Below are 13,600 nucleotides of genomic sequence, written 5' to 3'. Positions count from 1 at the left end.
ACCCTTATTGTTTTTATCTATTTATCTAGAAAGACAAAACTCTTACCTTTAGAGAGGTTGTGTCCGTCGTCCACCCTGAAGGCCCAACGGCCTGTAACATTGACATTACTGGACCTCTTGAGGTTTGGAATAAAGCTCCCGTTGACTGATCCAGGAATCACAAAGTAGTGTGTGGAGTTTACAGTGTCATAACCAGCCTGTATAATACATGTAAAAAATGCTAATTATATATTTAAACTGTACACATACATACGATACACTTATATAGTATTGAATGGTAACATTTTGTTCTGACACAGAAAGGTTTCTTTTACCTCCACCTGACGTTCTGTTACAGAAATGTCACCATAATTCATCAGAATAAATGTAAAATTACTGCCTGAAATTAAAACCACTTGAAACGATGTTTCCTGCAAAGAGTGGAAAAAAGCATAATCACTCTTAGTGTTCATTGTTCATTATTTTTAAACAAAATATTCATATTATTCAATGTTAGTATCAGTCATATTATTGCTCTTATTTGTATGAACATTACTGTGTGATCTCATTGTTATAATTGTTTTATTTAATGGAATTGAATTTAGTAAAAACAGTCACATTTCAGAAGCATAATCAAACTTACTGTGCCAGACAAGGATAAGTAAGGGACTTTATCCCACGTTGCAACAAAAACCCAAGAAGCGTTGAAGGTTAGATTTGGGAAATGATTGTTTATATCCTGAGTGGCGCGCGTGAGAACACTTCCATCGGTGTACTGATAATATGAAACCACACCTCTCGCACTGTTGTCAAGGTCGGTCCAAAGACCAGCAATTATATCTTGGTTTTCATTAGAGGGAAAGGAGTATGGCAAATATTGTGATGAAGACTGATTGAATGTGAGGTGTCCATTATTATTCACCTGAAACATGAGATATATTGTCAAAATCACAGCCACAGATGAGCTTATAATGCAATCACTCACATTAAGACTTAGGGCCCTATCTTGCACCCAGCTCAATTGACCTTGTACACCGACGCATGTATCATTCTTATTTTGCCCTCCACAGACGCACGCCGGTAAACTAGGGAAGTAACTTGCGCTCCCGGGGGCGGTGCAGCGAAAAGAGGAGGCGCGTTCCGGCGCAAACGTTCCCAGGTGCTATTTTGCAGGTTTAGAAAACAATTCCGCCACTGATAAAAAAAAAACTAGTTTAAAGTCAGTGGCGCGTTGCGCTTGTTATTCATATGCTATTTTAAGGGCGCATGCTTGGCCATAATCAATGTAGCGTGTGCACAATGCGCATACACTTTGATTCTCTAATCTACACACAGACGCAGCAGTTTTCATTTTTGCAAATCATACATTATTACAATAGATAGATAGATAGATAGATAGATAGATAGATAGATAGATAGATAGATAGATAGATAGATAGATAGATAGATAGATAGATAGATAGATAGATAGATAGATAGATAGATAGACAGACAGTTTATTATAAAAGCATACATCTAGCTTACACATTTACCCAAATTATTATACACCTGTTTAACCGAAGCTAGTTTGGGTGGGTTTCTCCATCCCCAATGTCACTTCTCTGTGTTTTACGCCCCTGACGAGAACGTCGGTCTCCTCGGCTGTGAGCCGCTCCTGGAGTGCGCCTGGCAAATCCGCCGTTACAATACCAATCCGCCATGGAACAAGCGCACCTGCTCTTAAAGGGAATGTGAGATGCCGCTCTGATTGGTTTATTTCACGTTACGCCCAAACCACACCTATGAATAGGCCTAATGAAGCTACTTCAGACCAACACATTTTATATTTGCGTCGGGCGCAAGAGTCATTTATCCCGCCGGTATAATAGCAACAGCGCCCAAGACCTGCCCACAAAGTTACTTGCGTTTTGCGCTTGATACTTGCGTTTCAGATTGTTAAAATAGGGCCCTCTGTGTTTTACGGCCCTGACAAGAACGTCGGTCTCCTCAGCTGTGAACCGCTCCTGGCGTGCGCCTCGCAAATCCCCCGTTATAATAGCAATCCGCCATGGAACAAAGCGCGTCTGCTCTTAAAGGGAAAGTGAGATGTCACTCTGATTGGTTTATTTCACGTTACGCCCAAACCACACCTATGAATAATAAAGCTACTTCAGACCAACCCATTTTAGATTTGCGTCCAGCGCAAGAGTAATTTATCCCGCCGGTATGTAATAGCAACAGCGCCCAAGACCCACCCACAAAGTTACTTGCGTTTCGCACTTGATTCTTGCGTTTCAGGTAGTTAAAATAGGGTCCTTAGAATCAAGATGAAATCCAATTTTTACATAAATCTGCTGGTATGTTCGGCCAAAGAACAGAAAAGGCCTCAACAGCTTAATTTTAATGGAGCTTCCATCATCAGCAGCAGCATTTCTTGTGTCTCCTGATGAGTCGAAAGGGTAGAATATTTCTGGTGCAACTGTGAGAATAAACAAAAAATACAGAAGATTTGACATTTACATTTCACAGTGATTTGTGAGGCTCATTTTGAGTTTATGTAATGTGAGAGGAATCTGGCCGCTATTAGTAGTGGGACATGATGACCTCTGGTTGTGGACTGGAGTTACTGTGGACTAATATTGGCACCCTTGGTAAATATGAATAAAATGTTGTTTATCTTTTTTGTTTTTACAAAAATCTATCCTTTAACATTTCTCCAAAACTTGGGCCACAATTATTTTCACCCCTAGAAATTCTAACAAATCATATTGTAAGTTTAGTTCAAGAGTGTTTAAGAAAACTTAAGTTATAAGTCATAACTTCCTGCTCTAATTATGATGTGATACGCAAGCCAAATTCCTCATCCATCACAATAAGAAAGACTGAAAATCATGTAAAATAAATGTGTAAAAAAAGGTTGTTGAGAAGATGAGGAAGTTGATGTTAGAAAAAAATTATTTAAATGGCCATTTCCACAATCGAGGAAATAATTATTCTGTGAGCTGTTTTCTAATGTGATGTGTTTCTAATGTTTACATTCAGAAGAAATTGGTTTAGCTATGATTTTTTTTCTACACTCTTGTGTAATGGTCAAACAAAACAAAAGTCTAAGATGCTCATGAGAGTTTATGAAGGAAGCAAGACAATACTGTACCAGTGGTTGTGATTGGTGGAGTCGTTGATTCTATAGATGGGATTGTCTCTGTTGTTGTAGACGCTGATGGGATTGAATGGCTTGTGGATTCTGGTATTAGGAACAATTTTATGTGGCTTGCATTTAAAATAAATTAAATATTACATTCAAAAACAACAGTTAGGTTCCACTTTATTTAGATAGTCCACTTTAGACCTTCTACAAAGTAACTTTGCAACAACATGTCAAATAACTCTCGTTAGAGTATTAGTAGACTATAGTAGACTTTTAGTAGACTGTTAGGTTATGGTTAGGTGTTAGGGTTTGGGTCAGTAGAATAAGTTGACTTGTAAATGCCAAGTTACTTACAGTCAGTAGAATATCTGTTGGGGACCATCAAAATACACTGTTAGCAAATATTAAGCAGGCAGTCTTCTAATACTCTAATGACAGTTAGTTGGCATGTAGTTGCAAAGTTACTGATAGTTAGTAGAATGTCTATAGTGGACTAAAGAAATAAAGTGTGGCCAACAAGGTTCTCTTGCATAAACGAAGCGCACATGTAAATATATTTACCTGCACAGTATGTCAAATGGCAGGTAGTTGGGCTCACAAACTCATAGACATAATAATCTCCTGGACAGGCTTTGACTTTAATGGGATTGGATTGGAAAAAGCAGCAGTTATTGCTCCAGTGACCGCAGACATCTCGAGTGACCACTCCATCCTCAACTGTTGGATGTCCTCCGTTCAGCCACAGTGGAGCATGAGTGCCACAACTAAACTCATCAACACATGTGTCTGGCATCTGAACGCTCTGACCCTGAATGAAGAGACGGTACCAGCCATTCCAGCTGACCCAAGCGTCACACATTATTTGAGATGAATGTTGATTGTTGGTGGCTCTCCATGAATCATCCAGGATAGTGTAGTTGTTGCAGGGGTCAACAGGGGCAGCTGTTGGAAATATGGGAATATTACAAATATAAATTTTTCTGAATTAATAAATGAATGTTGTTTTATGTATAATTTTTGTAGACATGATATAGTTATCTCCAGATCACTCTTTACTTAAGTTCCCTGTTTTATTTGAATTTTAAGTTCAAAGCTGAAGACAATTTGTCTTGAGCTTTCAGAACATCTCCTCTCATTTAGCTGACAAAACAAGTGTTAAAAACAGCCAAATTGAGTCACTTTGCAATTGAGCACAAAGATTACAAGCAACTTGACCTCAAGAAGTCAATGCTTTCAAAACACACGTTGACACTTATTTGCAAAATATATTTATATATATTTTCAATTAGTGATCTATGATCCACAATCTTGAAAATCAGATTTTGATTGTTCTTTCAGATTTAAAACAGCTTTAAGAACTGAAAATTGTGTAAAAAAAATGTGAAACAAAATGTTGTTGAGAGGATGAGGAAGTTGATGTTAGAAAAAAAATATTAAAATGGCCATTTCCACAATCGAGGAAATAATTATTCTGTGAGCTGTTTTCTAATGTGATTTATATTCAGAAGAAATTAGTTTAGCTATGATTTTTTTCTACACTCTTGTGTAATAGTCAAACAAAACAAAAGTCTAAGATGCTCATGAGAGTTTATTAAGGAAGCAAGATAATACTGTACCAGTGGTTGTGATTGATGGAATCATGGATTCTATAGATGGGATCGTCTCTGTTGCTGTAGACGCTGATGGGATTGACTGGCTTGTGGATTCTGGTATTAGGAACAATTTTATGTGGCTTGCATTTAAAATAGATTATAAATATTACATTCAAAAACAACGGTTAGGTTCCACTTAATTTAGATAGTCCACTTTAGACATTCTACTAACTATAAGTAACTTTGCAACAACATGTCAACTAACTCTCGTTAGAGTATTAGTAGACTGTAGTAGACTGTCAGTAGACTGTTAGGTTATGGTTAGGTGTTAGGGTTCAGGTTAGTAGAATAAGTTGACTTGTAAATGCCAAGTTACTTACAGTCAGTAGAATATCTGTTGGGGACCATCAAAATAAAGTGTTATCAAATATTAAGCAGACAGTCTACTAATACTCTAATGACAGTTAGTTGACATGTAGTTGCAAAGTTACTTATAGATAGTAGAATGTCTAAAGTGGACTAAAGAAATAAAGTGTTACCAACAAGGTTCTCTTACATAAACGAAGGGCACATGTAAATATATTTACCTGCACAGTATGTCAAATGGCAGGTAGTTGGGCTCACAAACTCATAGACATAATAATCTCCTGGACAGGCTTTGACTTTAATGGGATTGGATTGGAAAAAGCAGCAGTTATTGCTCCAGTGGCCGCAGACATCTCGAGTGACCACTCCATCCTCAACTGTTGGATGTCCTCCGTTCAGCCACAGTGGAGCATGAGTGCCACAACTAAACTCATCAACACATGTGTCTGGCATCTGAACGCTCTGACCCTGAATGAAGAGACGGTACCAGCCATTCCAGCTGACCCAAGCGTCACACATTATTTGAGATGAATGTTGATTGTTGGTGGCTCTCCATGAATCATCCAGGATAGTGTAGTTGTTGCAGGGGTCAACAGGGGCAGCTGTTGGAAATATGGGAATATTACAAATATAAATTTTTCTGAATTAATAAATGAATGTTGTTTTATGTATAATTTTTGTAGTCATGATATAGTTATCTCCAGATCACTCTTTACTTAAGTTCCCTGTTTTATTTGAATTTTAAGTTCAAAGCTGAAGACAATTTGTCTTGAGCTTTCAGAACATCTCCTCTCATTTAGCTGACAAAACAAGTGTTAAAAACAGCCAAATTGAGTCACTTTGCAATTGAGCACAAAGATTACAAGCAACTTGACCTCAAGAAGTCAATGCTTTCAAAACACACGTTGACACTTATTTGCAAAATATATTTATATATATTTTCAATTGGTGATCTATGATCCACGATCTTGAAAATCAGATTTTGATTGTTCTTTCAGATTTAAAACAGCTTTAAGAACTGACACTCCCTTCCCAGTCTAAAACAAAATATAAATCGAAACTAATCTGCAAAATATATTGGTCCTAGATCTCTGCTTTTGATTTGATTTCATGGCTTATTACACTTGCATGTATCATTTGCTAAATAGTTAATTTTGCATCTTGTACGTGTATTTCTCAATCTAGTGTCAGTCAAAGATAGTAATACCCAAGTAATATTGAGACAAAAAACGACACTAAACTATAAAATCGAATGAATGTATAAAAGGCCATCAAATTACACTCTGATTCTTTTATATTTTTGTGTGTACATGCAGTAATTCCCTGTCTCTGATGGTTGGTGTGTGTGAACATGGGTTATAAACTGAGTTTGAGAAACACTGGTGGTTTAGTTTTCACTATTAACAATTTCAGTACTTCACTTTATCTAAAATTGCATTCTGTTTACATTTTAATATACAGAGTCTGAATTTCATACTCATTTTTGAGCTGTATTGCTTCTTCCTAATGTGTTTTTTGCAGAAATTATTATGAATTTACTTAATGCGATAAACAGGAACATTTCAAGAGATCATGTTTAATAAAAAGATGCTCAAGAGAGTTTATAAAGGAAGCAAGACTTTACCAGTGGTTGTGATTGGTGGTGTAATGGATTCTATGGATGGGATCGTCTCTGTTGTTGTAGACGCTGATGAGATGGACTGACTTGAGGCTTCTGGTATTAGGAACATTTTATATCAACTTCAATCATTTTTAAACAAAATTCTGAAAAGTTAATGGCTGAAGATCATACAAGTAAGTGCTCACCTACACAGTAAGCTCCACAAAACATAGGCTTGACAAACTCATAAACATAGTAATTTCCTGGACAGGCTTTGACTCTTATAGGGTGGGATGTGTAAGTACAGCAGCTTCTCCATGAGGAGACACAGACCTGACGGGTGACCACTCCATCTTCCAGCTCTGGGTGAGGGCCGTCGAGCCACAGTGGGTCACTAGTGCCACACATGCCTCGATTTACACATGAGTCTGGCATCTGAGTATTTTCACCATTGTAGAACATCCTGTACCAGCCATTCCACTCCACATTAAAATCACACATACCATAGTGGTAAGAGTTATTATAGTAAGAGTTGTCTGTGGATCTCCAAGGCTCATCCAGACTGGTATAGTTGTAGCAGGGGTCGACACTTGGGGTGGAGAAAGATACTACGCAGAAAGAGTGCATTATAATAACATAAAAATCATCAATACAATTCATGATAATCATGACAAATATAAAGATGAATGAATATACCTGCACAATATACAGGATCTGGGATTGAAAGAGTTGGTCTGGTAAATTTGTAGATATAATAATTTCCAGGACAAGCTTTGACTTGGATCGGGTCGGATCTGTAGCGACTGCATTGATCATGATAAGAGCCGTAAACTTCACGAGTAACAACTCCATCTTCTAGCCGAGGATGAGAGTCACCAAGTGACAGAGAACTATAACCTCCACATGACATGTAAGACATACACCACTCAGGCATCTGAGCACTTGATCCATTAATGAAGAGTCGATACCAGCCATCCCATTCTACACGAGTGTCATCATGATCAGTTATGTATCCATACATATACCAGTTATTGTGTGTGCTTCTCCAGTAGTTGTCGAGTATGTTGTAGTTATTACACGGGTCATAATCTGTTAGTGAGAGATGATGAGACCAAATCATATTATATTTCAATGATGAACTTCACAAGTACAAATCTAAACCAGTCAAACTACAAATAATCATGAGATTCATAAACCATTTATACATAACATGACTGTGTTAGATAGTGATGGTTCAAGTTAATGTATACAAATTGTCATTTAATGCAGAACTTTCATTGGATAAAACAAGAGCAAATTTGGCTGTTGAGATAATCATATATTCACTCATAAATATTTTATACAACTTACTCAGGGTGATGCTGGATCCAGTGAAGATATCTGGACTTATAGTGGAAACCGCCTGTGAAATAGTGTTGACATCTAAAAAGAAGGAAATTCATGTCATGAGAAAAATCATTTTAAAAGGTTTGAAAGACCTTATACAAAAAAATACAAAAAGCACAGTACCTGTACAGTATCCTGAACACCACCAGAATTGTGGATTCACAAGTTCATAGACATAGTAATTGCCTGGACACGCTTTCACTCTGATGGGAACTGCCTTGTAATCACAGCAGATTCCCCAATGACCACCACAGACCTCCCTGGTCACCACTCCATCCTCTATCTGAGGGTGAGGATCAGTGAGCCACAGATTGACTTCTGTGTTACAGGTGTATGAACTAATACAGGTCTCTGACATCCGGATATCCATTCCATAGTAGAAAAGCCGGTACCAGCCATTCCAGGAGAAACGTTCATCACAAATGTAACCTCCACTTTCATTGTTGGCTCTCCAGGGACGATCCAGAGACTCATAGTTGTAGCAGGGATCACTGCTGATGCTTTGGAAAGCAACTGTCATGGACAAAAGAGATCTCTGTATTATACACTTTGTATTATCTACCTGCATATACACCAGGGGCCTCATGTATAAAACTTTACGTAGATTTCATCCTAAAAGTGTATGCACGCACAAAAGGTATTGCATACGCACGATAGTCCAAAATTATCCATACATGGATCTTACGACGCCTAGCCTTACTATGCATAACCTTATCTGCATATCATTTTATGGGGTTAGAATTGTTGCATTGTTCCCAATAAATAGATTGAGATTCACAAATAAAAATAAAGACTATTTGACTATCAAGCTAAGCCACAGTATTATATTTTATGAGCCTTTGAAAATGCGAAAGAAACAATGCACATCGCTGTTATAGGAACAACACGTTATGGCAGCGTCACGTTATTCAAGGTAGAACAGAAAAGCATCAATAAGCAGCTGACTAATGAATAACTAATGAATAACTAGATTAAACCTATAGATAAACATGCAAGTTTGTGTAATAGGTCAAATTACTGTCACACAACAGCCAACAGTGTTTCCCAGTTCTTCAGTCAAGCAGTTTTAATGACACATATGAGCAGCTCTGTGGATCTAACAATCTATAGAGCATTATAAATAGTATTTTAAACATAAAATAAATGCATTATGATTCCTTTTGTTTGTAGAGATATATATATGTGGGTACTTTTTAAATGTTTGGCAGGTTGTTGCATTCCAATAGAGAAAGCTTGGTTTGCTAAGCAAGAAAAAAAAAAAAACAGAGGGAACATTGCCCATGTAATGTCTGACATATTTCACAGAAAGTGGTTGGCGCAAAGAATTTTAATTAAGAGTATTTAATCGTTCATTGGCACTTTTAAACATTTAGGCTACCTACAGAATGACCCCTCAAGTGTGCAAGTTCTAGACTTCTCAAGTATGACAGACTCATTTAACAATCCCCTACTTGTTTCATTTCAACATCTGGTAACACTTTACAATATTTATTAAACATTATGTATTAACTGACATGAACTAACCATGAACAATACATTTGTTACTATTTTTGTTCATCTTTATTTAATCAAAAAATACAGCTGTTCATTGTTTGTTCATGCTAGTTCACAGTGCATTTACAAATGTTAACAAGATTTTAATAAAGTATTAGTATAAATGTTGAAATTATAATTAACAAAGATTAACAAATGCTGTATAGGTGCAGTTCATTATTAGTTCATTCTAACTAATGTAGTTAACTAATGTGAACTAATGAACCTTATTGCAAAGTGTTACCCTACCTTTTTATGGAAAGCAAAATATAGAAAGAGGAATTTAAGGTTATAAAGTGAAAAAATTACTGTACCCATTGGTCCATTGGTTATTTCACCTGTTAAAACAATTCAAGCATGAAGCTTTAAATTTAGGAGTATCTTATTAGTTCACATATTTGAAAGTGTCAATCCAACATTGTAAAAAAATTCTAACCCTCCCAAATCAAAAATTTCAAGTGACCGATAACATCTAAATTTTTCAATTGGCCCAAGTGAAATTCTGTAAATTATAAAATTAAATTTACAGAATTTCACTTGGGCCAATTGAAAAATTTAGATGTTATCGGTCACTTGAAATTTTTGATTTGGGAGGGTTAGACATTTTTTACAGTGAATGAGACATATTTGGTCAGTTATAGATTTTAAGATGTATAAAACACTCACCATTAACCAGCAGGATCAGTGACGCACATAGTGAAATTAGAAACCTCATTGTGACAAACAGATCTGTAAAGACAACATCTCAAGATTATACACATATAACAACAATATTTGTTTCTATATATGTTCATTTCAACTTGTAAAATCCAAACAAGTTATTTAAATATAATATACATGAAATAACTTTACCTGAGATCAGAGCAAACTCAGTGAGATTCTCTCTTCAGTAGTTCAATACAGTGATGCTGAACAGCAGCGCTCACAATCTTATCAGTGCCTTTAATAACTGTGGGTGGATCATTACTGGAACGCTTAACAATACCTTAAAGCAGTGTTTCATTTCTTCTTATTTTGTAAGAGATTGTATCAATGCTTGCCATTTAGTCAGGTCACTTCATTGTGCAGCTCTGTTGTGTACCGGCTGCTCTGATATTACAATGGCAACAATAGGTAATGTAAGTTGACCTAAAATCAGAATTAATCTAGATAAGCAAGATTCCCATGCAACTGTACATATACTGTATGTACACACACACACACATACATATATACACATATACACACACACACACACACATACATATATACAAGAGTAGTTTAACTCTTAACTTTAGGAGGCACAATTAGAATCAGCACTATATGTTGAAAACAATTACATAATTTAACACATTTAAAAGGAACATTGGCATTAAATGTATTAATCTCCCAGCGAACATCACACAACATGACCACTGTCCACTTAATCTTCCAAATACATTCTTTAAAAAAAAAAAAGTAAGCAACAAAAAGGTAGCCCCTATAAACTTGCAATACTAGGATACATGCAAAAGTCTTAGTGGTAAAAAGTTGCTCTCATGCAAAGATCCATTCATTAAATTATACAGTTTCAGTCTCATACTGGAAAGACTCTTTCAAAAGTCAATGACTTTAATAAGATGTAGGTATATTTAAGAAGAGTGTCAGACTGCTTGGACGTGAACTTGTCAATAGTCTGACACTGAATGTATAGCCTTTGAGTCTTTCTTCACCTTATTTACTGTAATTAAAAACTAAAACTAGAACAAAAACAACTTTGGTTATTTGAGCAATGACTGAACCTCACAGCATCTTACCTTTTTCAGAGAGAATAATTCAAACAGTGCGGTAACATTCTTCAAAGCCTTTAGAATTGAAAATACAGTAGTCAACATTTGAAGTGGATCAGAAAAGTTCATCAAAGCTGTCCTAAGACAAGAACGGATATTGTTCAAAATTCATGTAGAACTTGATGAAAGGATTTGATCCACTTCTACTATAGAATCACACTTACACATTATGGAACCATTATGGAAAACGATCAAAACGATTGCTATTATTACAAATACTTCACTTTCTTACAATTCCTGAATGTAACTGATCACAAAAGGCAGACCAGGGGCCTCATTTATAAAACTGTGCGTAGGAACCTTACTAAAAGTGTACGTGCGCCCGAAAGCCAAATATGGCGTACGCAAAAAAAATATTCAGACTTATAAAACCGTGCGTACGCCAGAACCTGCGCAGAATTCACTTTATAAATCCCAGTCAGCAGAAGATTGTGCGTACATGCGTCTCCACCCGGAATAACCATATATGGAGCTTACAACGCCTAGTTTTACTATGCAGATCCTCATCTACATATCATTTGCATATGATTATTCATCCACGTGATAACTTAAACGTTATCACGTGGATGAATAATCATATGCAAATGATATAAACTGTACAAGAAACATTACATTAATAAAAAAAATAGTTGTCTATCCTTGCCTTGTTTTTGAATAGCCTACATAAATCAAATAGTGTAAAATACATTTCAGAGAATGTTTTTCTCAATCTTTTCCACTTGCCGAATTGTATTTTTAATTGATTTGTATTTTTAATGGAAACAGATAGGCCTTGGGCATTATTTGCACGAAACTATTTTCTCAGACAATCTGGTATTATCATGATAAGCAGTTATCTCTGTGGTTAAAACATTAAAGCACGCCACAGGAAAAGTGTTCAAAAGCATCGCATCCACAACAAATATTTCTAATGATTGAATTTAAAAAAAATTTGTAACTTCAGTAATGATTTCATGTTTAAGTGTTTAACTCCATTAATTTGAATGGCATATTTAATATAAATGTTTATATCAGAAGTATTTGCGTCAGTTTCACTAAACAGCTCAACACGCTCGCTGCCGCGGACATTTAAGAAGGAATGGATATTTGCTTCAAGTGACAGGCTTGGTGATTGAAATTGTATTTGTATAATCTTTCTGTATATGTTTAATTTTCTTTAGATTTTCTGTATAAAAGTGACCAAAAATACATTTAACTCCAGCTCACCATCGGTGTCGCCAAAGTGCTTCATCTCCAAAACGTTCGTACGCAAGGGTCAGAGTTTGCGTGCAGGTGCGCAAATTTTCCCGTCAAGTTTTTCTTTATAAATCCCACCTTTTGCGCAGGAACTGGCGTACGCATGTTTTCAGCCCCGTTTTGTGCGTACGCAAGCTTTATAAATGAGGCCCCAGGAAGCCACTTTACTTACTCATCAAAATTAATTACCTTTAGGGTTACTCTCTGCAGTATGTCCTCGTCATATGATTTGATACACTAGATAAAATATGAATCTATGATTTTTAAAGATGGTGCTGCACTTATATAATATAAAAGTAAGGAGGTGGGCGCCATTTTGTTTGAGGGATAATGCTTTTCTCTTGTTTTGCTGCATGTGTTGTCAGGGAGCCAGGGAAGCTCAATTGTTGTTGTTTTTAATAACTGTTTTGGTGTATGTACAGGCAAGTTATACATAAAGTTAAGTTAGGAGTCCTTTTGTTTGTTGTTTCGGCCGTGCTCCCTCCTGGGGCTTGTTCTGTCAAAAACTGCTCCAAGACACGAAGGTGGAGAATCCAAATGCAGATTTTTTTAAGAGGTAATCCAAAGAACAGGCAAGGTCAAACACAGGCAGGCAGTCCGTACAAACAAACACACAAAACAGGCAGAGGTCAGAGGCAAAAGAGTGATCCAGGGAACAGGGCAAGAAATCCAAAAACAAGAGACATGAAAACCGGGAGAATGGTCAGAATTGCAGTGTGACACTAAAACAAGACTTCGCAGGGAACGAATGAGTGTACATGGTATAAATAGGCTGAGACTAACAGGGTAATGAGACACATGTGAATGCAATCAGTGAAGATTAGTCTGGGCAGTGAGTTATGGGAAATGTAGTTTGTGAGGGAGTGATAATAGTCTGGTGTGGAGTGCCCTCTGGTGGCTCTCAAGGGCACTCCAGCTGGTGACCGTAACACATACCTTGGATGGTAGTTAAACAAAATCAGGGTTACAGGAT

At 36.6% G+C, this 13,600-nt stretch overlaps 1 protein-coding gene across 1 annotated transcript in view; it reads right to left on the bottom strand.

Annotated features, from left to right (window-relative positions):
* LOC308706829 (uncharacterized protein) overlaps positions 1-12,622 on the bottom strand; it is a gene marked incomplete at both ends in the record, with an annotated part of 32,602 nt that extends 19,980 nt beyond the window's left edge. The window contains 14 exons of the mRNA XM_081392695.1: positions 47-197; positions 315-410; positions 623-901; positions 2,304-2,437; positions 3,113-3,202; positions 3,668-4,048; positions 4,723-4,812; positions 5,286-5,354; positions 6,934-7,272; positions 7,361-7,753; positions 8,015-8,086; positions 8,174-8,563; positions 10,250-10,312; positions 12,598-12,622. Coding sequence (XP_081248821.1) covers positions 47-197; positions 315-410; positions 623-901; positions 2,304-2,437; positions 3,113-3,202; positions 3,668-4,048; positions 4,723-4,812; positions 5,286-5,354; positions 6,934-7,272; positions 7,361-7,753; positions 8,015-8,086; positions 8,174-8,563; positions 10,250-10,312; positions 12,598-12,622 — 2,572 coding nt within the window. The remainder of the gene's footprint in view (positions 1-46; positions 198-314; positions 411-622; positions 902-2,303; positions 2,438-3,112; positions 3,203-3,667; positions 4,049-4,722; positions 4,813-5,285; positions 5,355-6,933; positions 7,273-7,360; positions 7,754-8,014; positions 8,087-8,173; positions 8,564-10,249; positions 10,313-12,597) is intronic.
* Between the last annotated feature and the right edge of the window lie 978 nt (positions 12,623-13,600).

Source organism: Scardinius erythrophthalmus, assembly GCF_964197995.2.
Source record: "Scardinius erythrophthalmus genome assembly, chromosome: 18".
Classification (NCBI taxonomy): Eukaryota; Metazoa; Chordata; class Actinopteri; order Cypriniformes; family Leuciscidae; genus Scardinius; species Scardinius erythrophthalmus.
This window is presented reverse-complemented; position numbering and strand designations above follow the sequence as displayed.